General features: G+C 39.4%; 1 protein-coding gene across 12 annotated transcripts in view; it reads right to left on the bottom strand.

Moving 5' to 3' along the window:
- Positions 1-264: 264 nt before the first annotated feature.
- The window catches only part of SNAP91 (synaptosome associated protein 91), a 71,215-nt gene continuing 46,453 nt past the window's right edge, over positions 265-25,026 (bottom strand). For 3 of the 12 annotated variants that reach the window (XM_031552550.1, XM_019613129.2, XM_010707668.3), the window contains 13 exons: positions 22,893-22,970; positions 22,717-22,788; positions 22,150-22,233; positions 21,131-21,214; positions 14,154-14,291; positions 12,730-12,879; positions 11,146-11,176; positions 9,842-9,953; positions 9,013-9,036; positions 5,871-5,954; positions 5,695-5,799; positions 2,751-2,851; positions 265-1,684 (listed from right to left, as the gene is read on the bottom strand). In XM_031552550.1, the coding sequence (XP_031408410.1) occupies positions 2,759-2,851; positions 5,695-5,799; positions 5,871-5,954; positions 9,013-9,036; positions 9,842-9,953; positions 11,146-11,176; positions 12,730-12,879; positions 14,154-14,291; positions 21,131-21,214; positions 22,150-22,233; positions 22,717-22,788; positions 22,893-22,970 (1,055 nt within the window). In that variant the 3' untranslated portion in view covers positions 265-1,684; positions 2,751-2,758. Of the gene's footprint in view, positions 1,685-2,750; positions 2,852-5,694; positions 5,800-5,870; positions 5,955-9,012; positions 9,037-9,841; positions 9,954-11,145; positions 11,177-12,729; positions 12,880-14,153; positions 14,292-21,130; positions 21,215-22,149; positions 22,234-22,716; positions 22,789-22,892; positions 22,971-23,166; positions 23,425-23,959; positions 24,068-25,026 lie in introns of all 12 variants that reach the window. The other 9 variants (XM_031552543.1, XM_031552544.1, XM_031552548.1 and 6 more) reach the window with 7 other exon arrangements.

Raw genomic sequence — 25,026 nt, 5'->3', positions numbered from 1 at the left:
AGCTGCGCTAGCTCTCAACAAACTGTTGAATGAAACCTCACAGATAAGAGATCGGGACCAGTAACATAAGCTCTCACAGGTGCAACTACTTCAATATTATTCTAGTTTAGGAGATCACGTCTCTAATGAAAACTTCTGAGGTGTTATGGAGCAAACTACGGAATTCTGTTCTCCCTCTATCAAAAACCTTCCCACAATCCATATTTCCCCGTCAAAGCATATTATTGTGCTCAGCATCTGAATGATCAGGAAAATGGCAACAAGTTATTTACTTTGATCAAGGTGTTTATTGCATCTCAGAGGGCACACATGCACTGGGATTTTCTGTTTTTCTGTTTTTTGCTATTTTTTTTTAAACCGAAATACAAAGAAGAGCCATTTTGAAATTAACTTTTTATAGAACTTTCCCATTACGGTGTATGTTATCCCCACAGCAAACTCTGTGATACATCCACTCTTAATGGTACCATACATTGATTAAATAGTTAATTTGAAAGACTTCAGCTGAATCTTTCCAACCCAATATGCTTTTACAGAGAACTGCCAAGCCACTTGTAACACTGATCAACAGTGACCTCATTTAAGAGTCAAGATCTTAAGCCAAGCCATCAGCAGAAACAGTATGAGAACAAATAAAAATTAAAGAAACACATTATGTACAGTAAAGGGCATGGATCTCCGGATCAGAATTAAATCTAATCACCAACTGTACAAAAGCTACTCACAGCGCAGTTGGGGAAATGGAGAAAACACTAGCCTAAGGCATACACAGGTAAGCACTAAATTAAGAGATGTAAGTAAGAACTAAACAGAGGTGAATAACATCACTTGTAATGTTCTGACTACAGATATACCAATGAGTGCTCTCAGATTTGAAATTCCTTAATGCCAGACAACTATGGTTGCTTTTTTCAACTACGTGGAGAGAAACTGACCCTTTACTTATTTTCAGTGCATTCAACAAGAACTGATAGATAAATATGCCAATTTAAAATGAAAAAACTTAAATAATTAAAATATATTTTAAAATCAAAACAACAATAAATATGGTATTCTTTCAGATATGACTTTTCAGTCTTGGAAAATCATTGGAAAAGTACGTGTTATGGAAGTTTATATTACTTTAAATTATCTTAACATATACAGTGCCACAAAAATAAAACATTTTTTCACGACAATTGAGATTCCTGTGACTGCAAAAAAATGTATTCCACACAATTCCATAAGTATTTTCCTTACTATCTGATATTATCACACTATATTTTGTAACAGATAAAGGAGAAGCTGAGTCTTAGGGAAATTGTAGGTGTCCTCAAAAAGTTATATACATTGAAACCTTCAAAAAACACAGACATCGCTCCAAATGGCTCACCAAACAACAGCTGCATAATCTGCCCCTGTGGGATAGGTTCAGAAAAGCACTAGAAGGCATCAGAAACATACATCCATTGTTTAAATTGTAAAACACAAATAACCCAAGTACACAAATTTAGAGAGAGTAGGGATAACAGCTAAGGTAGTACACATTCCTAATGTTCACTTTCACAGCTGTGCTACACGTTTCAGGAGTAAGAGAAAGTCTGAGTAAGCGCTGGGTTTGGTACTGGTGGCTCATTCGAAACTCTGAGCATCCAATTGTAGACTCCAAACTCACGTTTTTATCATCTTGTCAGAAAAACTGCAGCTGTGGAAACAGAAGAGCGTTACATGAAAGCAGAAATAATGAATCAAATAAAGCACATTCCAGAAAAATTAAGTAAAGTTTGGAAAGTACCAAATATACTCTTTTCTGCATCTCATAGCTGTTACCAGAATTTAACAAAGCGTCTGCGTTCCCATGGACAGTTATGAACCTGTTTACTACAAATACAAACTGAAAGCTGTGAACCCAGCCATAAAAAATGCACCTCCACTTTTAGAACTCTCCAGAAATTCCTAGGTACCTTCAAAGCAGAAATGTGGAGAAAAAGAGCCACGTGGTACCTGCTAAAATGTGCTCAATCCCATCCCCAACTGCTAATTCCAGCACTGAGGAAGCCCAGAGCAAACCTTAACATTAAGCTATGGGTAGAAAGAAAATGAACTTGCAAAGGCCTCAGAGATATGCAAATACTGTCTTCTTATCACCTGGCAAATTATCCTGGACTTATAAAATGCTTACCGTACTTCAGCCATTTAAAAAGTAAAATGCAGAAGTGTTAAATCCAATTTGACATTTCTTTCTAGCCCTATTTTTTCCTCTTTTCATCTCTCCACACCTGTGCTACAATATCTATTTCCACACACATGAGATGGGATGCAAGATCAATCACAATTTACCAAAAGTTCTCATAAACAATGCACACCTCCTTGTAACAACACGGAACAAGCCTCTTTGGCATGGTTTTGCTCCAGTATATGTACTCTTATTATGTTTCTATTTGTTTCAATATCAATTTCATGAAAACCAAAAATGTGAACCCTTGGACTGCGTGAAAGCAAGACAAAATGGAAGCTTTAGATTGAGGATAATTTTCTTGTCAGTCACTTTTGGTAAAAGGTAGTTGGACGTCAGGCTTTCAGGCTAGAATTAAAAAATGCAGACAGAATTCAGTTTTCTATTTTAGCCACCACATTTTCACATTATCAGTGCATGTTCCTACAGATCTCTGCAGGTACAATTCTGTTCATTGTGTTTAATCTGCAGGACTAATCAGCATCTGTTTGCCAGCTATGTACTGCAGTGTAACATGCAGGCAGTCACAAAATACCTTATCGTTTACAAGAAATCCTTGATGTTAAGATCCGCTAACGGGTCCTTTGTTGGAGGTTTCTTGGGACTCTGAGTAGCAGGAGTTGGGCTTGGAGAAAGCTAACAGACGCCAGCCAGGAAAGCAGAAAAAAAAACCAATATGGATACACAAGCATTAGGTAAGTATAGCTGGATCTCACACAAGCACACTGCAAGCATATGAAAGTTCTACATTGCTATTAACTTCACTATGCTGCCATTTTGCTCAAGCATTGTTTAAATTCTGTCCTTACTAGAGTGTCAACAATGCTTGGCTGATGTAATGGGCGTAGACACTGCCTATTCTTGTTAGCATAGCTAATCACTTGCACCCTGCAAGACAGAACAGAGTTAGGATTCTCAAACCAGACAGAAGTTAAGCAATTGTTAGATATTAAACACCAAGGTACAGAATAAGCTGAGCATGTGCTGCAGAGTACATCTGAAAATCCAGCAACTTGCATTTAAATACAAGTTGTTCAGCATTGGTAACAAAAATGAAAGCCCATTAGCATACTGTAGATGTGACTGTATTATATCTAAATTCTTCTTGATTTTTGTTAAGCATAAAATGAATTATTCAGTAGAAATATCCATTTTTTCAAGTTTCATGCAACCCTTTTCCCTACTGAGCTAAATGATTCTCCCATCCTTACTGCTCACTGTCACCACCTTACCTGAGGGCACTGCAGGTAGTTAATACATAGTCTTGGCACATTGATGACTACCCTACTCTAAGAAAAATGTGTTTGTGTCTTCCATAATATCATTCTTGATAATCTGTGTCAAGAGACAGTTTAAGATGGAAAAACCAAATAGGAATGTGTGAAATGCAGAGCTCCAATGCTGACAACCTAAATTCCTAGAACAGTTTCAAGTTCTTCTCGTTTCTACAAGGAAAACTCAGAGTTACTTAAACAAGAACATAGTTTCTAACTTAAGGAGTGCAGTTTGCTACAGGTTGATTGTTTGACTTAATGTTTGGAAAACTGAGAGGTGGAGTGATTTCAAGTATCGAAAGACAGATTTTAGGCCCACAGCATGAACTTCTACCTCGAAACTCATTTCAAAGATAAGATGAAAAGTACTTCAGGAAAGTTGTTCCCTGCCTCTCCTCTGGAAAGGGTCTTTCCATAGTTACTATAAACTAAACTTTATTATGGAAAAATAGCCCGGAACAGCTATCATGACTTATGTTGTGTCAACTAGTGGCTATCAGTCAGCTAAAAGCTTTGTATCAGAGTGGATACAGACTGCTGCATTTCCAATTTTATTAGCTTCAAGTTAGAAGGAATACTTGGGTAACTGTAAGAAGCAACTGATTACATACTTTTTCAACAGGATAGATGGCATGTCTCCATTCACTACTTTGTCATTAACTACTCCATTAGATATTTTTGTCATATTAAAGAAAGACCCATCCTCCTGGTAGCTGGTAAGTCATGTTAGCATTTTCTTGTTACTAGCTTTGCATTATGAATAGGGTGATCAGTTACCACAATCTGATCCCAAAGATGAGCTTGAATTACTTTTTCTTCAGATCCATTTAGAGCAACTGCTTTTAATCTGCTAGTACGCAATTCTTGCCAAGTGAAGCATTTGAGGCAGAAGCACTCAGACACTGAAGTCTGCTAAGATTGGACTTTCAGGTGGCAGCTGTTAGGTAGGCAGCTGCACGACGAGAAGCAGACTGCAGGACAGATGGTTGTCTGAATGACATAAGTAATGTGTGAGTACTGCAGCAGTGCACTACTCTGTGTTGGGGGCTAGAGACCACTTTGCAGTTCTTTACTATTTTCTGCTTGCTGAATGACTACCGCCTTCTCAAACTACTTTGCTCTGCTTTAAAGCATCACTACATATGAACCTGCAGGATAATATCCAGAAGTAATGTCTAGGTATATTGGTCAAATATAAAGAGAGGTGTCAGGAAAAGAGGCAATACACAAAAACTGGAGCACAGGAGGCTCTTACTTAACACCAACAAACATTTCTGTACTGTGTGGGTGACTGAGCACTAGTGCCTCTGAGGCTGTGGAGTCTCCTTAAAGAATTTTAGAAGCAATCTGGACATGGTCCTGGGCATCTTGCTTGAGCAAGGGTTGGATGAGAGAACTTCCAGATGTTCCTTCAAGCTTAAATAATTCTGTGATTCACCCAGAGTTGTTGCTAAGCAAATATCTCCTCATGTAATGAATAAAAAACTTCCTGCATGCAGCAACTACCAGAGTATTTGTATGCATAGAAATTTATGCACCAGATTCTACATCTGTCTCACAATTTAGACACCCAATCCAGAGTTTAATTGCTATGCCAGTTCTTTAAGAACAGGTTTGCTTTAGCTGTATGTGGCCAAGTTGCACGTGTCCTTTTGGGTCTAAACGTGACTGTCACAAAATCAGACTAGGTAAATATACTTTAAATACATGAAAAATGAAGCAGAGGCATGTACCTCCCAACTTAAAAAAAAACAACAGAGTGACTGAAGCTCAAGACCTTTCATTTGCATTTCTCCACATCAACGTAGGTTAGAAGAAAAACTCTACTCCTCAATACTTAAATTTGCACATTGCAGTGAAAAACACTTCTTGAACTGTATGTGATGTTATATACATTATGGGAATTTATGCTCAAATGCAGTAATTTTGCAGCCTAAAATCATTAAACTTGCATTTACTAAGAAACAGCTGTCATGAAAGAACTCAAGACCTCAGCTTGTCCATAAGCAGAAGATTAGTTTTTTGAAGAGTCCTCTTGGTGGACTGAGAGGGAAGATGCAGAGCATAGCTCTAGTAAATGTGGACAAGCTCTGAACAGAATGGAAACATCAAACAGCTCTACTTCAAACTTTACCCAAATCCCCCCCAGAATACATCTTGGATGTAGTTAGACACAAGAGATTCTTTCTGTGAGCACTGACTCACCTGTACACCAGGGCCTGCGGCAGCTCCAAATGGCGGCCTCATCATGGGCTGCCCATACATAACTGGCTGTTGGGGCATCATGGGTACACCTGGTCCTGCTGGGGGCTGTAAATCAGGGCAGCATGAGTAAGTTTCTGGATAAAAAAAGGGAGAGCTGTATAGTGAAAGAGACTCACCATCCCAAATGTGGCTCCTGGCTGTGCAACAGGTGGGGTACCTCCTGTGGGAGGAACTCCACCTGCTGGAGGGACGGCTCCTGCCTGAAACATAAAAGAAAAATTAAAAAAAAAAGAAAGAGAAGCATGAATTTCTGTAATGCCAATTATCTGGAAACTGCATTCCCAAAGTTGTTCTATCAAGTCAGGCTGTTATGTAGTAGGTTATACCTAACCTCAAAATTATGTTGCTTCCGAAGAATGAGAGAATTGAATTAGTCCTTACAATAATGTTCAGCTTTCTTTGTCAGAAGAAAGCTAGGGTGACAGATTCAATTCTCTTTGCAAATGGATTTCATTTTCTGAATAAAGCCAAAATGGGCCCAAGGAAATTCGTACTTTTCTCTTCTTTCAACACAGGGTAAGAAAGCACACCAATTTTGTAACCGGTAGCCAACACACCATTGCACATGCTATAGCACTGAGTTTTAGTAAAAGCTATAGATTTATGCCTAGCTTAAGCAGAATGTAAAGTTAAAGGAAGTAACTGCTATAGTAATTTATTTCCAATAAAAAGTAGTATTATTATGCAGTGATATTAACTTAAAAACTAAGTTCACTCACTTAAACCACAATCAAAACTGTTACATAGTTTACTAAGACAAGTTTAGCTTGTTATGCAATTATTTTTCAGTCAAATAACACATAAGCAAAGAAAAGAGGATTAAGGAAAAGAGAAATGTTAGTCTAGTAGTCTGACTGTATAAACAGCACATCTAAAGCAGTATCCTTGAACTAGCCAACTCAGGTATCCAGCAGAACCTATGCACCATCTCTTTTTGGTTCCCTTGCCTGTAATTTCCCATGTACAGTCTCCTTATGGCCTGGAAAGCATGCAAGGATCTCCTTTTCACAGAAATATATTTAATCCAAACATTGTTTAAACTCTTAATAAGAACTTTAAAGAGAGGCAGGAAGCATTCAAGGAAGGGATTGAAGATGACGGTAGGATTTTTATGAACATCATTACTACTATCTTGGGGCCTAACTAAGTCTATTGGCACAATTTCTCAAGCCGTTACAGAAGTTGCTTGGTCATGCCTGAGCCCCTAAATCCTGACTACCTACCTTGCGTCAGTAATAGAAACACAGAACTATAGAATCCTTAGAGTTGGAAGAGATCTTTAAAGGTCACCTAGTCCAACTCCCCTGCAACGAACAGGGACGTGCACAGCTAGATCAGGTTGCCCAGGGACTGATCCAGCCTCTTCTTGAAAGTATCCAGGGACGGGGCATCCACCATCTCTCTGGGCAATCTGTTCTGGTGCCTCATCACACTCACTGTGAAAGACTTTTTCCTTATCTCCAAACAAAATCTCTCTTTAAACTTGAAACCATTTCCCCTTGTTCTATGACAACAGACTCTGCTGAAGAGTCTTTCCCATTCCTTCCTGTAGCTTCCCTTTAGGCACTGAAACACTATCAGGTCACCTCCGAGCCTTCTCTTCTCCACGCTGAACAGCCCCAGCTCTTTCAGCCTGTCCTCATAGGAGAGGTGTTCCATCTCTTGAATCATTTTTGTGGCCCTCCTCTGGATGTGCTCCAACAGGTCCATGTCTCTCCTGTACTGAGGACTCCACATCTGGACATAGTACTCCCAGTGAGGTGTCACCAGTGCAGACTAGAGGGGCAGGTTCACCTTGCTTGACCTGCCTGAATACACTTCATTTGATGCAGCCAGGATACATTTGGCTTTCTGGGCTGCAGGGGCTCATTGCTAGCTCATGTCCAGCTTGCCATCCACCAGTACCCCCACATCTTTTTCGGCAGGGCTGCGCTCAATCCTTTCATCCCCCAGCTTGCATTGGTATTGAAGGTTGCTTCAACCCAGGTGCAAGGTCTTGCTTTTGGTTTTGCTGAACCTCATGAGGTTCTCCTAGGTTTACTGCTCAAGCCTATCTAGGTCCCTCTGGATGGCATCCCATGGCATCCCATCTCTCTGGTGTGTCAACTGCACCCCACAGATTGGTGTCATCAGTAAACTTGCTGAGGGTGCACTCAACCTCACTGTCAATGTCACTGATGAAGATATAAAAGAGTATTGGTCCCAGCACTGACCCACTGTGTCTGCATGCTCTCAGTTGACAGCAGATAGCAGCTCTGGAGATATGCAGGAATTACTCATCATACAGCCCACTTTCATAAGGCTGCATTTAATGCCCTTGCCTGATCCTTGCTTCAAGGTAGAAATACCAGTTTCTTAAGGAACCTGAGATAAGTCAGGATAACTAATTCCAGATTTATTAAACAACAAGCATCCTACTCTTTCTTAACAATTATTAGGAATCTTTTTTCCAGTCTGAAATTTTTACTGGGAGCATTTCAATGAAAATCATTATCACACTAGCAGTATATCTGTCCTCAATCTAAGAGCAATATCTTGGATATGGAAAGCAAGGAATATAAAGATATGCGCTAATGATATCAGAAGAGCACCCTAGAGCTATCTGATTGCTGCCAAAGGAATACAACTTAGTTCAGAATTCAGTTCATCAGTTGCCAAGAACAGAGCCATACAAACTGAACCTGCTTTTGCCTGAAAGAGTAAGGGTCACTGAAAGGAACAGATTTTTGTGGAATGCTGCTGATTTTAATCTGGAAGGGAGGGAAAAAGTGACCAAAACTTCAGTGGCTCAAATTCAAGCTTCAGCACTGATGTGAAGGATCGCTTCATTTTGGTCTTCAAATTTATTTTTCCCTGTGGCTTTGGTTTTCAAAAATACTTTGGTATACAGATTTAGAAGAAATGCATGTAACACCCATGTTTCACAAAATGCTATCAAAACCACCCAGCTTTCCAAGAAAGGACAGTTAATTACTGGATGGTAAAACCACTTCCATATCAGACTGGTATTACAGAAGCTAGAAAGTTCAGGTAGTCTATGTCACCAGATACGTCACATCCACATATAGGAAAGATTGTCTGAAAATACCATATGTTGCTTGAGGATTTTCTGCTGCACAAACAATTCAAAAAGAGCCATGTTAGGTAGCTTCTAGGTAGTTTTAAGCCAGCCTTAGTAACTGCAGTGCAGGTGAGTTGCTGTTAGTATCTTCATGTTTAGTACATGTAATGAGATCCCCCCAAAAATAATTCACTTACACAGTACAGTATTGTCCAGCCTCTCTATTAAGAAAAAAAGTTAGCATTACAACTAATATACTCAATAAAGTTTCATAGGGTTAAGGAACAAGTTGTAATACACTTACAGTTGCATTAATATTTGATTGTTGCAGCATGGAACTGAACTTGAGAGTTCTCTCTTTCCCCCTCCATCCCACTTTTTTCCAACAGAAGCTGCTTTATGCTGTGCGGCTCTGATGAAGTATGACCTTTCTTCAGACTAATCTTGTAGCTTACTAATGATCAAACTGCTCTTGATCCAAGTTTAGATTCTAAGCTCAGTTCAACTCCCTTTTCCTCAAAATAGTGCTTTCTAATATATTTTACATGGCAATCTTACCCTTTCCAATAGACTACTTCGCTGGGCTAAACAAGCTATCTCCTACTCTAACGTCAGTCACCTACTTAGTCTGAATGATGTGCAGTCTTTTGATACTCCATTCAGGAAAACTTGAATTGGGAACAAGCTTAAGTTTTCTCCTATCAGTACATCAGTTTTGGATGAGTATCACTGTTCTTTGAACAATCTGAACCTGGTGCTGGCCAAGACTTAAATGGTTAACCACACACTTTTCTTGGAAGTATCCTCAATCATTAAATACGTATGTAAAATCTTCATTTGTAGGCTACTGCATCTTCACTGACTTCAGTTCAGTGATGTTGGCTGTAAATATGGTCTTAAAAATGTGACTTGTAACAAGGGTATCATTTATACAAACAGACAGAAGCAGTACACAACACGCACACTTCGACAGTCTCAAAATACTGAGGTTTCACTATCAGTGGTGTTGATGGATGAAGCACCTACCAATGGGCCACTTGGTACACCACCAGTTGACCATGTTGCAGGTGCTACTTTCGGCTGCCAGTTGGCTCCTCCTGTTAGCTTCTTCTCTCCAGCATTCCACTGAAGGTCTCCCCTAGTAGAGAGGCAGAGAGAGCTATTCTTTATACTCACATAATGAAAATCAATTGCAGTATATATTAAAATTAAGCTTGCAGCTACATTAGTTTATAGTACATACAGTTTAAGCTATTAACAGAAAGATAGACTTTTAGTACCATGCAGTTCCAAGGGCTGTTAGTGGCAGACACCACTACACTCTACACTCAAGTCAGTTATGTGGTTATAGCCTTTGTGGTGAGAATTAAAGAGGTGTTTTAATTAGTATTGATTGAAGGTAACATATTATTGCATATACCCTTGCAAAGTAGGAAGAGGGACTGCTACTGCCTATTCTACTGGGGCCAGAAGTAGAGCTGCCTGCTAGAAGTCTTTGAAAGGTCATTTCATTGCTAGAAATCTTGCTCAGACAGATGAAGGAGGAAAGCATTCAGTTCTGAAAAAAGTTGGTAGATACAAGAGAAACAAATCAATCACAGAATAAAAGGGCTGTTTCAAAACCAGATTTTGTTAGAGGCTGCTTTACCCAACATAGGCTGAACTCCTTGAATGAAGTAGACTGAGGGAAGCTATATATGGAGGACAGAGTATATGATTTGTTTACTCATTTCCCTCCTATCACCTCCATAGAGGCACAACACATCTTGAAGAATGGGCATTACAAACTAGTCTTGGAAGAGGAAGACTCCACACAGAAGTAAGCAGTTAGCTAAAGACATTCAAAACCAAGTGTAGTATTTTAAATATCTCTTCTTGCGAAAAGAAGTTTTTCATGCCTACGTGATAAGCCCATTCAGTGTCTGTAAAAAGATAACAAAACTATTATATATTAGCCTAAATAACTGAAGGCAGCTAATGTAATTAATCATCTGGACAATTCCATTTGTAAATCAGCTATCCAATACAAAGATATATATATAAACATACATATATTTTAGAGGTTCATGTTAAGCCAGCAAATTTAAAAGCTACATCAGAAACAATTAACATTAATTATTCAGTGAACCTGCATAGAATAGAACACTTTTCTCAAAATCTTTATGAATTGCTATTTTTTGTTTGAGGGAATACAAAAGAAGGGGGTACTGGGATGTGATCAGTTCATTGATTTCTGCTAATCACTAAAATCAATATAAGATTATAAAACAGGCTTGAAAACTTTTTCTTTTTTTCTTTTTTTCTTTTTTTAAATTAAAAATTGAACTTACTTTTTAGAAGTGGTACCAGAAATTCCAAGATCTGAAAGTTGTAAGAAAAAAAGAGGGAAAAAAAGTCACATATCTAAGAAATTGAAGTGCATCAAAGTAACAGCTCATGTTTCACAGCACATAGGCTTATAAAGAATAATGAAGTTCTGTCTTCATTTGCTGTCTTCATTTATCTAGTCAGCATCAGAGTACTAGCCACACCTAAATCTGATTTGGGACTAACATTTGAGGAATCATATGGATGTCTTATACTTCAAGCCATTTTTGCTCCACAAGCAAGCCACAGTGACAATACATTTACTTCTACAAAACGTTCTTTAAGAGTATTAAAACTACCACAAATGACAGCACTAATATCTATTCATCATATTATATACTGAAAGTTATTTTACTCAGACAGATAAAACTGTTAACTGAATGTTCTGTAGTTTTATCTGCTCTGTCATGCATGGGTGCTCCAAGCAGTTTCCTTAACTACGCTATGAAAGAATTTTTAATCTAAGTTTTAAAGACCTCTCTTCTCACATGATCATTACAAGTCCTGTTAGTCAGAATGCTGAATATGATTATTTTCTCCCCCAAAGTTGGATACACCAAATGACTTGCAGAAGGTGTTTTGAGTGATTAAAACTTCTGCTGACTTCTACATATGGTCATTTCTCTCCACTCCTAACAGAAGACTATGCACCTTAAGATCAGTTATATCTTTGCTGTATTTACATACAGGAATGGTATATCCTATCTATAAGGTCCTTCAAGTACAACTTCCACATTGTACCTTACTCTAGGTGGGTCTATGTTAGATTTGTACAGGGTGCTAATGATCTTTAGTTATAACAATTATCTCACTACAAGAAAGAATATTTTTTGTTTAGTGCTTCAAGTACATGTTTTGGGAAGTTCACTATCTGAGGTAAGGTCTGTTCTTCATACCACTGCTATTCTGTTCTCACAGGGAGAATAGCAACAAATCAGCTATTATCTCTTTGAACTTTTACTGCTTAAATTCTATGGTACTACCAGATGCTTTGGACAATTTTCACCATTCCATCTGTTAATACTTGAGTGCCCATCTGTTAAGGGTCCAATTATGTCCCTGAATGTAGCTAGGATGCTCAAATGTTACAAATCACACTTAACAAATAGATCCTATTATTTGTCTCAGGTCCTAAACACAATCACAGAATCACATAATTCTAGGGATTGGAAGGGACCCCTGAAGATCATGTAGTTTAACCCCCTGCTAAAGCAGGCTCCCTAGAGTAGATTACACAGGAAAGCATCCAGGTGTGTTTTGAATACCTTGGGAGGAGACTCCATAACCTCTCTGGGCAAACCTTTTCCAGTGCTCTGTCGCCCTCAAAGAAAGTTCTTTCTTGTATTCAGATGGAATGAGTGACAAGCTATGATCCTAGAACACCAGCTACCTGAATCAGGCTCTACTCTTGCCTATAGCTGACCTGATCTCCACAAGGAAACAGGAGGACACTGAAACAAGAAAGGTAAAATGGACAGGTGTTTGGATCCACAAATAAACAGTATTGTTCTGTGCCACATCACTTAAAACAGGCATTTGTCACTTACTGCCTACTAAGTTTGCGAGAGATGAATCAAGATCACTTCCAAGACCTTTGCTTGCTGCTGAAGCAGGAACTGTTGTTGTGGCTGCAGGTGTAATAGACTGACCAGCAGGAACCATAGTTGGCATAAGAAGATCACCTAAGCCATCAAACACTAGAAGGGAAAGGAAAATGGTTTATGAACAGCAGCTTTGGTAAGAAAAACACTACCAGTCACTTTGGTGTGGTCCAACAAATATAGCACAGGCAACAACGTCACAAGACTTACCAAAACACAGTTTGACATTAAAAGTAATGCCAACAAGGGCATGCACATCATTTTACTAGAGACTGAGCATCCAGTAGTAACCTTGAAAAAGTTATACCAATGAAAAATAAAATGACAGGACATGCCTAAAAGCACTTCAATTGAAGAGCTGAATTTACACAGTTAGTACTATTTCCACATGACACTACTCCTCTTAACAGTCATCCTTAGAAAGACATTAGATGCACACACATTTGTCAGGAGATATTCATTTAAAGGCTTTTAAAATGAACATCTTGCAGCAAACACCACTTAGAATTATGGTGGCAAAGATAGTCTTATACCTTGACACTGTAACAGGATTGAAACAGTCTCAGGATGTTACTATTCATTTGCAAGCAGCAGGGAGTTGGGAAAACCTACTAATATCTCACAAGATCAGAAGGAATGAGAACCATCCACACTGACAGAGCTAGATTCCTTAGTCCAGACATCTCTCAGAAGCTCATTTTTTTAGATCCCTTGAAGTCAAACTGTTTGGTACATCCCATGCCAACACTCTGTCTTCTGATCTGTATTTGAAGTACATGCTAATGTTAAGTCAACAGGAAGGGGTAGCATGTGCACTGGCAAGCAACCAAATAATCACGCAGCAGTACTACTTTGACCTTTTTTTCTTGAATAGTTGTAGAACTCACCAATTTTAAGTTTGTAGCAAGGACCCAGCATGGAAAGTATAGAATGGAAGAGATACAAACAAAATGATAGCAGTGATGAAAGTTTAAGCTTATAGTCAGGCAAAGAACCTTTGTCTCAGTTCTGCGAACCTTCAGGTGCCATGCGAGCTTAAAAACAGCTTCAGCAGCAACAGCGAGATGACTTGGGTACGTACTTAATTTACAAAAGAGTATTTTCACTGAGTAATTCCTGATTCATGCCATAAAGCACGTGCAAGGATGATGCTTGCATTAGTTCAATTTCTACTGACATGGTAGAATAAAACATGGTCACAGAAAGCTCTTGGGCACACATTTCCCTAAATATAACACTGAGTTCTTCCAGTTGAGATGAAAGGGAAATTACTTCTATTGCTTGCACTCTGAGCCTAAATATGGTGCCCCTAACTCATCTAACACATAAAACACATTAGAAAATTCATAGGAAGAAACCTTTTGACTCACCTGATGCATCAAATGAACTGCCAGTCGTTGGAGCTGTTGTTCCAAAAGCTGCATCAAAGTTAGGCTGTAGTAAGCTTGTTTGAGCTGGAGTGACTGGAGATGGTGATGGAGAAGGAGCAATAAAAGAACCTCCAAAGCCTTGAAAAAGTCACATAAGAGAAGTGTGAACATTAGAGTCAGTCATGATGGGCTGTGTTTAACAAAAGCTCAATCTATAAAAAGCTCAACCTATATATATAAAATAAATCTAAAAAGAATTACTAGACCATTGCAAACAGTTCAGTATTGCACAAGCATCCTTATGCCAAATACGATCCAAGAAATTTAAGCTTTTGCAAGAGTTGCTGGCAAGAATTTTGATGTTCATTATTTAGATATCTCCAGAGGTGCACTACACAATTCTTCCAGTACTACATGGTAGTTAAGTAAGCTCACAGACAGAAGGCAACAAAAAAGGATGAGTTCAGAAAAAAAGTGAAACAGAAGACTAACTTGAGAAGAGCATATGATCACAGTTTAATGGACCCAGCTACTCAGGAATTCCAACTCAGAAGGCAGTGTTTTACTCATCCAGTTTGTCTCTCATCATCTTAAAACATCCTGGTCTGTCTTGTCAAGATGTCTTCAAGCTGCTGCCCACCATCCCTTCCTCCTTTCAAAGCAGCATCAACAATATCCACAAATATAAACAAAACCTAATCATGGAGATTCTCCAGCCTTAAAGCAATTTATTCCCACACTTAACTATTCTTAAAATCCCTCCCCTGCCCACTATATAATTTGATCTCCCTTGCAATTTAAGCTTATTTGCATTATCTACAGACTCTAGAAACTGTTTAAATATGCAAAGTCTGCCAAAAAGAGAACAGATATTTGACACCTCCTCAATTCTCTCTACAAGTCTACAAGCCAGCCTTCTTATTCAATCTTTTCTTGGCTGTGATGCCTGAGACCTCTATACTCCTTTAGTCTTGGCCTTGGCTTTTCCCAGCTGCGCCCTTGCATTAGGAAGTTCTGAGCTCACCACTATAACTGCAACCACAAATATAACAGAATGACAAGTCTGCACATCATGTAGGTTGTAATCTTTTCCTTGCCATTAGAGTGGGAAGCATATTATTCTCCCATGGTTGAACATAAGATGGTGATGTGTCAGTAGTCCACCACTGCCTTCAGCTTCTTCTCAGGGACTTTCCCACCTTAACAGTCTAATGTCATTTCTTCAGTTAATCATTACTTTCCAAGACCAGAAACTTGCATGTTTACCACTTGAAATTTCTTCCTCAGTCTACTTTCTCTAATATGTGGAGACCACTCAGTTCTTATCTACAAATACATCTTTCTTCTTGTGTGTGAAATCTGAAAAATTAAGGATGCTACTCTAACTGTCACACTGTTGAAATAAATGCATCAATTTAGAAGGCATGAAACTTTTATCACTGCCTTGACTTCTAACAAGATAGTTTGTACCACTCCTTTAAGCAGTCAGCTAATTCCTTCCTTTTCATCTTGCTTCAACTTTTCTTTAGTTACCAGTTCACTAGGGAAGAAAGCTCTGAAACCTTTATAACCCCTTATTTGTTTCTTAATCAAAACTGCTTTCCACGGTGACAGGATGTATCAATTACAGAACATTATGCAGACATCTCCCAAACAGTGACAATAGCATATTTCTTAGCTATGAAAACAAGTCTTCCCAAGCATTTAACTACAAGACAAACCAGTGCTGAATGTAAAGTATTTGTGTTCAAATTGTGATAATCAATTATATCAAATGTTACTGTGAGATCTCAGATGATTTCCCCCAAAGTGATAGTTTCTCAGAATGAAGTAAAACTAAACATCAAATACTTAAGAAGTGTGGAAAGAGTAGGAAAAAAGTGGCACTATAGGTCCAGGAGAACACAACCTGATTAGAAAGGCCTCCAAATATATCCTTCAGCTGTTTAAGTTTGCCAGATTGTAGGCAGGGACACTTACATCATAACTTAAACTAGTCCTTTTAGATGACTGATTGATTGGACTGGATGGAGGCAGGGAAGCAAGAGAAGGACACAGAGCAGCCTGTTTTCAATAGCCTGAAGTAAAGAGCATTTCAAATGCCTGCATGAGCTTATTAGACCCACCTTAGGGTTCTGGCACCAAGAAATCTTTAATATTCAAACTCTACTCTTGTAGCAAGTCACATGCTTGCAGTTGCTAAATGAGAATCTGAAGAAACATACTGAATCAGAGAGCTGCCCCAGGTCCCCAGCGTCTGTTTGTGAGGTAGGTTTGTCACTGGGTAGTTTAAGAGGTGACATCTGATCTGATTATTCAGTCCCAGCCCCTGCTAAAAGCAGGTCTCATCAAATCAGGTGGCTCAGACACAGATGCTTTGAGCACTTCTATGATGAGAGATTCCACTACCTCTGTGGGAAGATAATTCTAGTATCTGATGACTCTTGTGGTAATAAATTAATAAATAACAGTTTCTGGAATTCCCACACCGTCTTTTTCCTCTAACAGTACACCTCCATAAGGAACGTGGCTGATTTCTGTATCCCTCCAAAGAGGGATTTAGACAGCTATAATGCGTAGCTTTTGCTTTCTCAAGGGTGAATGGATCCAGCTCCCAACCTCTGCTCGTATGTCACACGCACTGGTCACCATCTTGGTGGCCCTCCACTGAATAATCTCACACTGGTATGACTTGGTCTCCTACTTCAAGAGATTATTTCTAATACATTTCAGAAGTCCCCTGGATCACCTGTGCCCAGTCATACTGCCGTTCCAGCATATATTATGGTGGTTAAAGTTGCTCATGAGTGCCAAGGCCTATGACAGCGAAGTTTTCTCTAGCTGACTAAAGGAAGGCTTTTTCTACTGCTTCATTTTGACTAGATGGTCTATAGCAGGTATCTACTACAAAATTACTAGTGCTGGCCCATCCTCTGATTCTTACATACAAACTTCTCCTGGTTCAACGTCAGTCACAAGGCCAAGCTTTAGGCATTCAATTACATGCAGAAAACATACTTATCATTGAAGAATCACAGCAGAAGCAGGGTAATAAGGTATATGGTTGATGGACAAAGGCATCTGAGTCCAGCAATCCCTACAGCACCAGAACCGTCTAAAGATCCTGTGCTCAGTTAGACCCATTCTACCTCCAGAGTGAGAAGGAGCTCGGCAGCAGTGCATGGCATAACACAATTTATAAAATTCTGTTTAGAAAATTATGTACATTTTTGCAAATCCCCACAAAACGCCTATTTTTCTAGCTACAGAATGGAGTCCTCCCCAGCTTCAGGTGAAGTTTGCATGGCAAGTTGTCTTAGCTTTCAGCCACATGCACAATCATCAGGCATGGAAGCCACAAATATGCATTAACATATATAATTCCTAGTCATCTATGCTTGTACAAGACCCAGAAATAGCAGCAGCTGAGATATGTTGTCTGGACATCTCCAACTGCCTGATTTTGAAGTTGTTTTTACTAGCGCACTCAGTAAGATTTCTTTTTCCTGATGTGACTCTCACCTACAACAAGAGAAATAAGGAAGATCCAAGGAACTACAGGCCTGTCAGCCTGTACTAGGGAAAGTTATGGAGCAAATCATCTCGGATGAGATCACACGGCATGTGTGTGACATCCAGGGGATCGGGTCCAGTCAGAACGGGTTCATAAAAGGCGGGTTGTGCTTGACCAGCCTCATTTCCTTCTTCAACTGGGTGACCAGACTGGTAGACGAGGGAAAGGCTGTTGAGTAGTCTACCTAGACTTCAGCAAAGCCTTTGATACAATCTATCAGAATATTCTTCTGGGAAACTGGCTGCCCATGGCCTGGACAGGTATATCCTTCTTTGGGTAATTTGGGTAAGGAACTGGCTAGAGGGCCGTGCCTAAAGAGTAATGGTTAATGGATTTAAGTCCATCTGGTGACCCCTTTCAAGTGGTGTCCCCCAGGGGTCAGTACTGGTGCCCATCTTGTTTAATAACTTTATTGATGACGTAGAAGAAGGGATTGAGTGTATCTCAGTAAGTTTGCAGATGACACCAAGCTGGGATGTAGTATCGATCTGCTGGAGGGTAGGGAGGCTATTCAGAGGGATCTAGATAAATTGGATCATTGGGCTGAGGTGAATGGGATGAGGTTCAACAAGGCCAAATGCCGGGTCCTGCACTTTGGCCACAACAACCCCATACAGTGCTATAGGTTTGGGGCTGAATTGTTGGGTGACTTTGAAGAGGAAAGGGACCTGGAGGTGTTGGTTGATGCTCAGCTGAACATGAGCCGACAGTGTGCCCAGGTGGCCAAGAGGGCCAACGGCATCCTGGCCTGCATTAGAAATAGTGTGGTCAGCAGGAGCAGAGAGGTGATCATCCTCACCTGAGCACTGGTAAGGCCGCACCTTGAGTACTGTGTGCAGTTTTGGGCCCCTCACTACAGGAAAGACATTGAGGCTCTGGAACGTGTCCAGAGAAGGGCAACAAACCTGGTGAGAGGTCTGGAGCAGAAGTCTTATGAGGAGCAGCTGAGAGAGTTGGGATTGTTTAGCCTGGAGAAGAGAAGGCTCAGAGGAGACCTCTACAACTTCCTGAAGGGAGGTTGTGATGAGGAGGGGTTTGGCCTCTTCTCCCAGGCAACAAACAGGACCAAGGGAAATGGCCACAAGTTGTACCAGAGGATGTTTAGGCATAGAGAAAAACTCTTTCTCAGAGAGTGGTCAGGCACTGGAATGGCTGCCCAGGGAGGTGGTGGAGTCACCGTCCCTGGCAGTGTTCAAGAGGCATCTGGATGAGGAGCTACAAGATATGGCTTAGTAGCTTGTGGTAGCAATGGTAATGGGAGGACAGTTGGACTAGATGATCTTGCAGGTCATTTCCAACCTTGCAATTCTATGATTCTATGATTGTTATAAGAACATACTATTAGACACTGGGATAAACGTGTGTTCACTTAATTGAACAGAAAGATCTAGAAGGGGAAAAGGCTAGACTATTGCATGTACAGACACAACTATATTTTTGTCTGCTGAGAGGTTTAGAAGAGTATGAAAAAAAAGTCTACCACCCTTTCCAAGAGAGCAGAGTCTAGCCACTTACCTGAGAGCAGAACACTTGAGACAATGATGCATGGCAAGTATACTCGTAACACTGTGCATATAAAGACTTGTTACAACTAATCATAAACCATGAAGGACAAGCCTTCAGCGAAATCTAGACAATCTTAAATTTAAAACTGGATTGCACTGCAGGCTATACATCTGCCATTATCTAGTTTGAACAAATGTTTAGCAATATGCTGTGATGTTTCCCAACCCTCTCTATATGCCAAATTGAGATTCACCTCTAACTTGGCGTCATTTTGGATGCATATAAGTAAAAAAAAAAATCTATTCACTCAAACAGCTTCAGGTCTGCTTGAGTATTCAGACTTACATTATATAATTCAGGTATTGATTTAATGTGACTCATCAGATTCAGAAAGTACACTGTAGAAGTTTAAGCCATCTGGAGCGTAACTCTTACTGTAATTTAAGTTTAGTTACAGATAAAGACAGAAAGTATTTTTTTATTCTAATGTTTGCATTGACAAGATTAGCTTTTTCCTGATAACATCTTTGCACCCAGTTCCCACATACTACAAAGGGCAGCAGCATCTCTTTTTGTAAACCTTTTTCCTTATAAAATTACCAGAATCTACTTAGTAAAGTCTCATCTACAGTTTAAAAGCTATTCATAAGCTTTTTAACCGATACAAAAAACAACAGTATTAAAACAAAAGGAAGTCTTCCAACCTAAAGTCTGGAAAGTGCTTGTACATAGCATGCCCTCACAGTGTATGTTCCACTAAGTAGTCAGATGGCCAGAACTGGAACAGATTCAGAACAGACATGCATGTTATTCTCTAGAACACTTCTATTTTAGTGAAGCCCAACTAGGAGATGCCCACACACAGAGCAGGTGCTACCAAAAACACTGAGACATCTCACTTGTATTATACATTTCTGAAGACAAAAACATACATAGGATTTGACTTCTGTTGTGTAAATTGACATAGGAGAACTTCAGACATACAGACAGCCAATGACATCAGGTCCCACCATGCCTAGAATGGTTAATCAATACATAAAGAGCAAACTTCCACTCTGGGTCCGAACTAAAGCCACAGAAGCACAACATGAAGATAACAATCATCCACATTTGCAAAGGATAACCTACTGACAAATTCACCTTTTAGAAACATGACGAAAAATTAGTCAAGTTTTCCTTCAAACCAGAAACATACTAGTTTTCTTTAAGCCTGAAAAAAAACATGCTGGGATCTTGTTTTCTATGAACTTCATACATACTGGGATGGGGAAGAGTCATGACCGTTTTTATATCCACTAAAATACACAGTGTGGTAGGCATTTTGGAGAAACAGAATTCAGCTGAAGTGGCTTAGCTTTTTAGCTTTAGCAGACTAGAAGTATAGTTATTTGACCTCCTAAATAGGCATTACAGTCTGATGCCACACTCAGCACAAGCCAGTATAAGGAGAGGATTTCTAGCACTGCTAGTGTCCTTGTACTCAAGAAGGCTCTCTTTTGTCAACCCACTCTTTCTGGTTAAATACAAGATTGTTGAGAGAAATTATTGATTCAATTTTCTAACATCTAAAGTGTGTAAGTTGACTTCATTAAATCAATCAAGACAGAAAGATGAATTACAAGAGGAATAAGAAGTGTAGCGTCTTATCTAGTTAGGTGGCAACTTTGCCCACAGCAGGGGGATGCCTTCCAACCTAAGCCTTTCTACGAGATAACACCTGCATTACAAATCAAAGTAGTTTTAATTTAAGAAGTTTAAAGTACCAAGAAATCTTATTAAAAGCTATTTTATCCCACTGCAAACATCCATATCCACTCACATAAGACTTCACAAAATTTCATAAGACCATCCATTAGATTTTGCATGACAATAAGTTTGTTAAAAAGTTCTTTATTACCAGCCAGTAAGTCTGCAGAAGCTGAGGAACTAGAAGTGGCCTGGGTTGCGGGCTGAGGTTCAGGAGCACTACTTCCAAAAGCATCTAAAGGGAATTCCAGGAAGCAAAGAGTTCAATATTAAATGCATCAATTCATCACTCATCTTAAACAAGAGACAACAATAGGATAACAATTTCATTCATCAGAAGAAAATGAAAGTGCTTAGCCATCTTTATTTCAGAGCAGTACCATGGATGCAAAGCTCAGGTGGAAGAAAAGGAGGTGCAACAAACCAGCATTTCAAAGATTTTTCTATAACAAAGAATAGCACTGAAGAAGATAAGAATATTAGGTCAGTGAGGCTTGCAAATCCTTATAGTTGGGCCACTTATCAGAAAACTCGAACAGCAGCATTCTAGACTAGAGGGTTAAGCCATTTTATTCAGAGTTTGGAGTAATTCCAGACATAATTTACCGACTCACATCAAGTCTTATTAGATGTGTACTTCACTAATGTTTGAAAATTCACTACTTCTAAGAAACAATCATCTCTTTTACAACACTTCTAGAGCTGGTTGTGCTCATCCTAATTTCCAACTTGTCAAATCTAACCAAGATCCTGTAACTCAGCCCTCTGGTTTGAGGCAAGTCACCCTCAAAAATTCAGCTGCTTTGCTCTGAGAAATGGAACCGAGAGAAACTAATGTGAAAGCGAAGAGTTGAAAAGAAGAAAGTAAAAAAAAAAAAAAAAGAAAAAAAAAGAGGAAGAACACAATATACTTTCATTAGACCTCTGAGAAAAAGATTAATACATGCATTGACTGAAGACAGAATGACAAATGTAAGGACAACAGAATGGCAACAATGACAGCTCATTTGCAGTTCATTAATGTGCATTATGAAGATTTGGACATGTTATTCTTAGCTGTAATGACAAAGAAAGCTGTAAGAAGGGGAAAACTGTAGCTTCGGCAAAGCGCAAAGTTAACTGAAATGAAGTGATTCAGCTCTGAAGTGGTGAGGAAAGAAAAATACCCACCACCAAATAGGTCAATCACACCTGAAGAATCCACCTTTGCTGGAGAGGCAGTGGGTAGAGGAGAGGGGGCTGCAAATGCATCCACTGCAGTAAGCATAGGATAAATAATATTTAGTATCAGCAAGGCAACAATGATAGCTAAATATTTCAAAGCAACATAGGCTCCATTAGGTAGAATCATGGGGTACATAAAGCCGGGCGACAGTCTGCAGAACTGCAAACAGAAAGTGTTACATTTCTCACACAGCAACTGAACGCTGGAGTACTTTAAAGAAAAAAAAAAACAACACAAAAAACCCACATTTATTAATAACTTTCTTATGCCTACAGAAGAATACACTCTCTTAACAACCACATCACTTACTTAACTTCAGTGTTAGCCACTTCATGATCCGCATCTTCAATAACTGCTAATCTTGTGATCAAAGTATCAACAAACCTACAATTTAGTACTTCAGCTTAAAGATATAAATTGGCAATAAGTTTTGGTTTTCAGTCGTAAGGAAAAAAAATCCACAAAATCAAAACTGTAAGTCTATAGGATGGCCCGTGAAAACAAGCACTTACCAGATAAGAGATCACCAGTGAGAGAACTCTCAGGCACAGGAGAAGCTCCGTGTGGTGGAGATGAAAAAGCATCTTACAAAAACAAAAGAAAAAACAAGAAGTTGAGTATTGTTCAGCCAGTTTACACCATCACAAGGCATCAAAGCAGCAGAGTATTTGAAAATTTCACTCTTTACCTGTACCAAAGAGATCTATGCTAGGAGTAGCATCTGGTTTAGGAGCTGCAGGTACCTCAGGGACAGACTCAAATAAATCTAAGACCAAGAACACAACACGTCTTTAACTCATTTTTGAAATGCAGGACTGAATGTGAACTTTCAAATTTTGCACATCATCTTTGGAGTTAATAGGCTCTCTGGTTTGAAAGCCTAGCACACAGCATGCATGCAACAATTTTTAGTTCAGTACTCCTGACAGATCAATCCACCAAAGAGTTAAAAACAAAATTACCACCAAAGATATCTAGAGCAGGAGGAGCGGAGGTGGTGGCGGTAGCAGAAGTGGTGGCAGTAGTGGTAGTGGCAGTAGCTGTAGTAGCAGTAGTGGCAGCAGCAACAGCAGCAGCTGGAGAAGGAGTTGTTGCAGGAGCTGGAGTGGCTGCACTAGTTGTAGGGGTAACTACAGGAACAGCAGTCTCTGTTGGCTTCATAGCAAAGAGGTCCAGCTCAGGAGCAGCCTCTGCACTACCTTCGGATGGGGCAAAGGGGTCTTGTAAAAAGGAGAGGGGAAATACACGTGTTTGCTTACTTAGGATCAGTGAGGGAGGAAGTCAAGAACAAAGCAACTACGGGCTATGCACATACTGCAAATACACTAACACACACATAGATGAGGTTGTTCTACATCTAGCCTACTTATCCAGACATGCTACTTATGTTTTTCCAAAATAAGACTGTCTGAAAGGCTGAGAAGTCCAGTTACTAAAGGGCAGAACATTCACAGGCCATTTGACAAGTCCAAAAAGGACAGAAAGATGATGAAAGAATATCCAGTTTTTAACAGGTTACTGCTCACAAAAGTCAGCACTGCCAGAATCTTTGGTTAGCACTGATGAATAAGCAAAATAATACTGGGACTCAGAAACAGGCCATTTTGTTAAGCATGCTCTTCTGTCTAAGGTTTGTTTTGACCAATCGCAGGCACTAAGAAAATTTCAGAAAAACACACTGCCATGTAGTTTAAACAAAAGAAAACAAAACCAAAAACAGCAAAAGAAGAAACCATCTAATGACATAAAACCCACCATTTCCTGAACATGCATCAAGAGCTGCTGCTACAGGGGTTGGGGTAGCTGGTGCTGCTGCCCCTTCAGTTGCTGCAGGGGCTTCCCCAGGAGAAGCTGCAAAGGCATCTTGGGTGCAGATTTAAAACAGAAATTAAAAGGAAAAAGGATAAAGAGAAGAAAATTATAGTAAAAGAAACAAGTTAAATTGCACAAGTAGATCCCCTTATACAACATGAATGTTGTTCTTCTGACAGCAAGACAAGACATGCAGCTTATATGCTTTGTCTCCCCCAGCCCCACATGAGCAAGTTCTAGGGCTTGAAGAAGGAATTTCTCCAGTTGCCCAAAGTACAGCAAGTGTAAAAGGCTTTATTCTCATTGTATAAGGGTTCAGAGCAGCATGGTCATGGTCTACCCACAATTAATTAATGAAGAGAGGAGGTACTGCAGTATGTCAGTGTTAATACTAGTGTTGAAACTGAATTTCCATGTTGAAAGCCCACATTATATGCAATTATCCTTTACCTGAATTTACTTGCACAGGGGTCTGCAAACTTCAGCACTGTTATGAACAACAATCCAATTATATTGGAAGAGATCTGTAGCTACCATTTCTAGCTTTTTAGTCAACATCTAAACAACTTCTGAAACATCTAAAAACTTTAATTTACTTTTTTTCTTAACAGTATTTCAACAGGATCTTTCTGAAGCTGGAAAAACTGATTCATAGGCTATATTTACTCAGCTTACTTCTAACAGATTCAGAATGTCCATCTTCACTACTGGCCAGCCATACTTACTCTCCACATCTTTGAGGATTATCTCTAAGGCTAACAAACCCAGTCAAGCAAGGGAAAAGAGTAGCTTTGGGGTTTTGGAATTACCTGCTCTTGAGTTTTGCTTGATTTGTTTGTGGTTTTTTTTTTTTATTTGTCACTTGCTAAGATACAGTTAAACTTCAAGCTCTGAACTTTGACAGCATTATTCCTAGACGTAAACCACCATTTGTAGCTCTTAATTCCACGGAGTAGTCCTAATGGGTTGTTTCATTTGGACTATCCTCATAAGCAAGCATATTTTTCACA

The sequence above is a fragment of the Meleagris gallopavo genome, chromosome 2 (assembly GCF_000146605.3).
Source record: "Meleagris gallopavo isolate NT-WF06-2002-E0010 breed Aviagen turkey brand Nicholas breeding stock chromosome 2, Turkey_5.1, whole genome shotgun sequence".
Lineage (NCBI taxonomy): Eukaryota > Metazoa > Chordata > Aves > Galliformes > Phasianidae > Meleagris > Meleagris gallopavo.
This window is presented reverse-complemented; position numbering and strand designations above follow the sequence as displayed.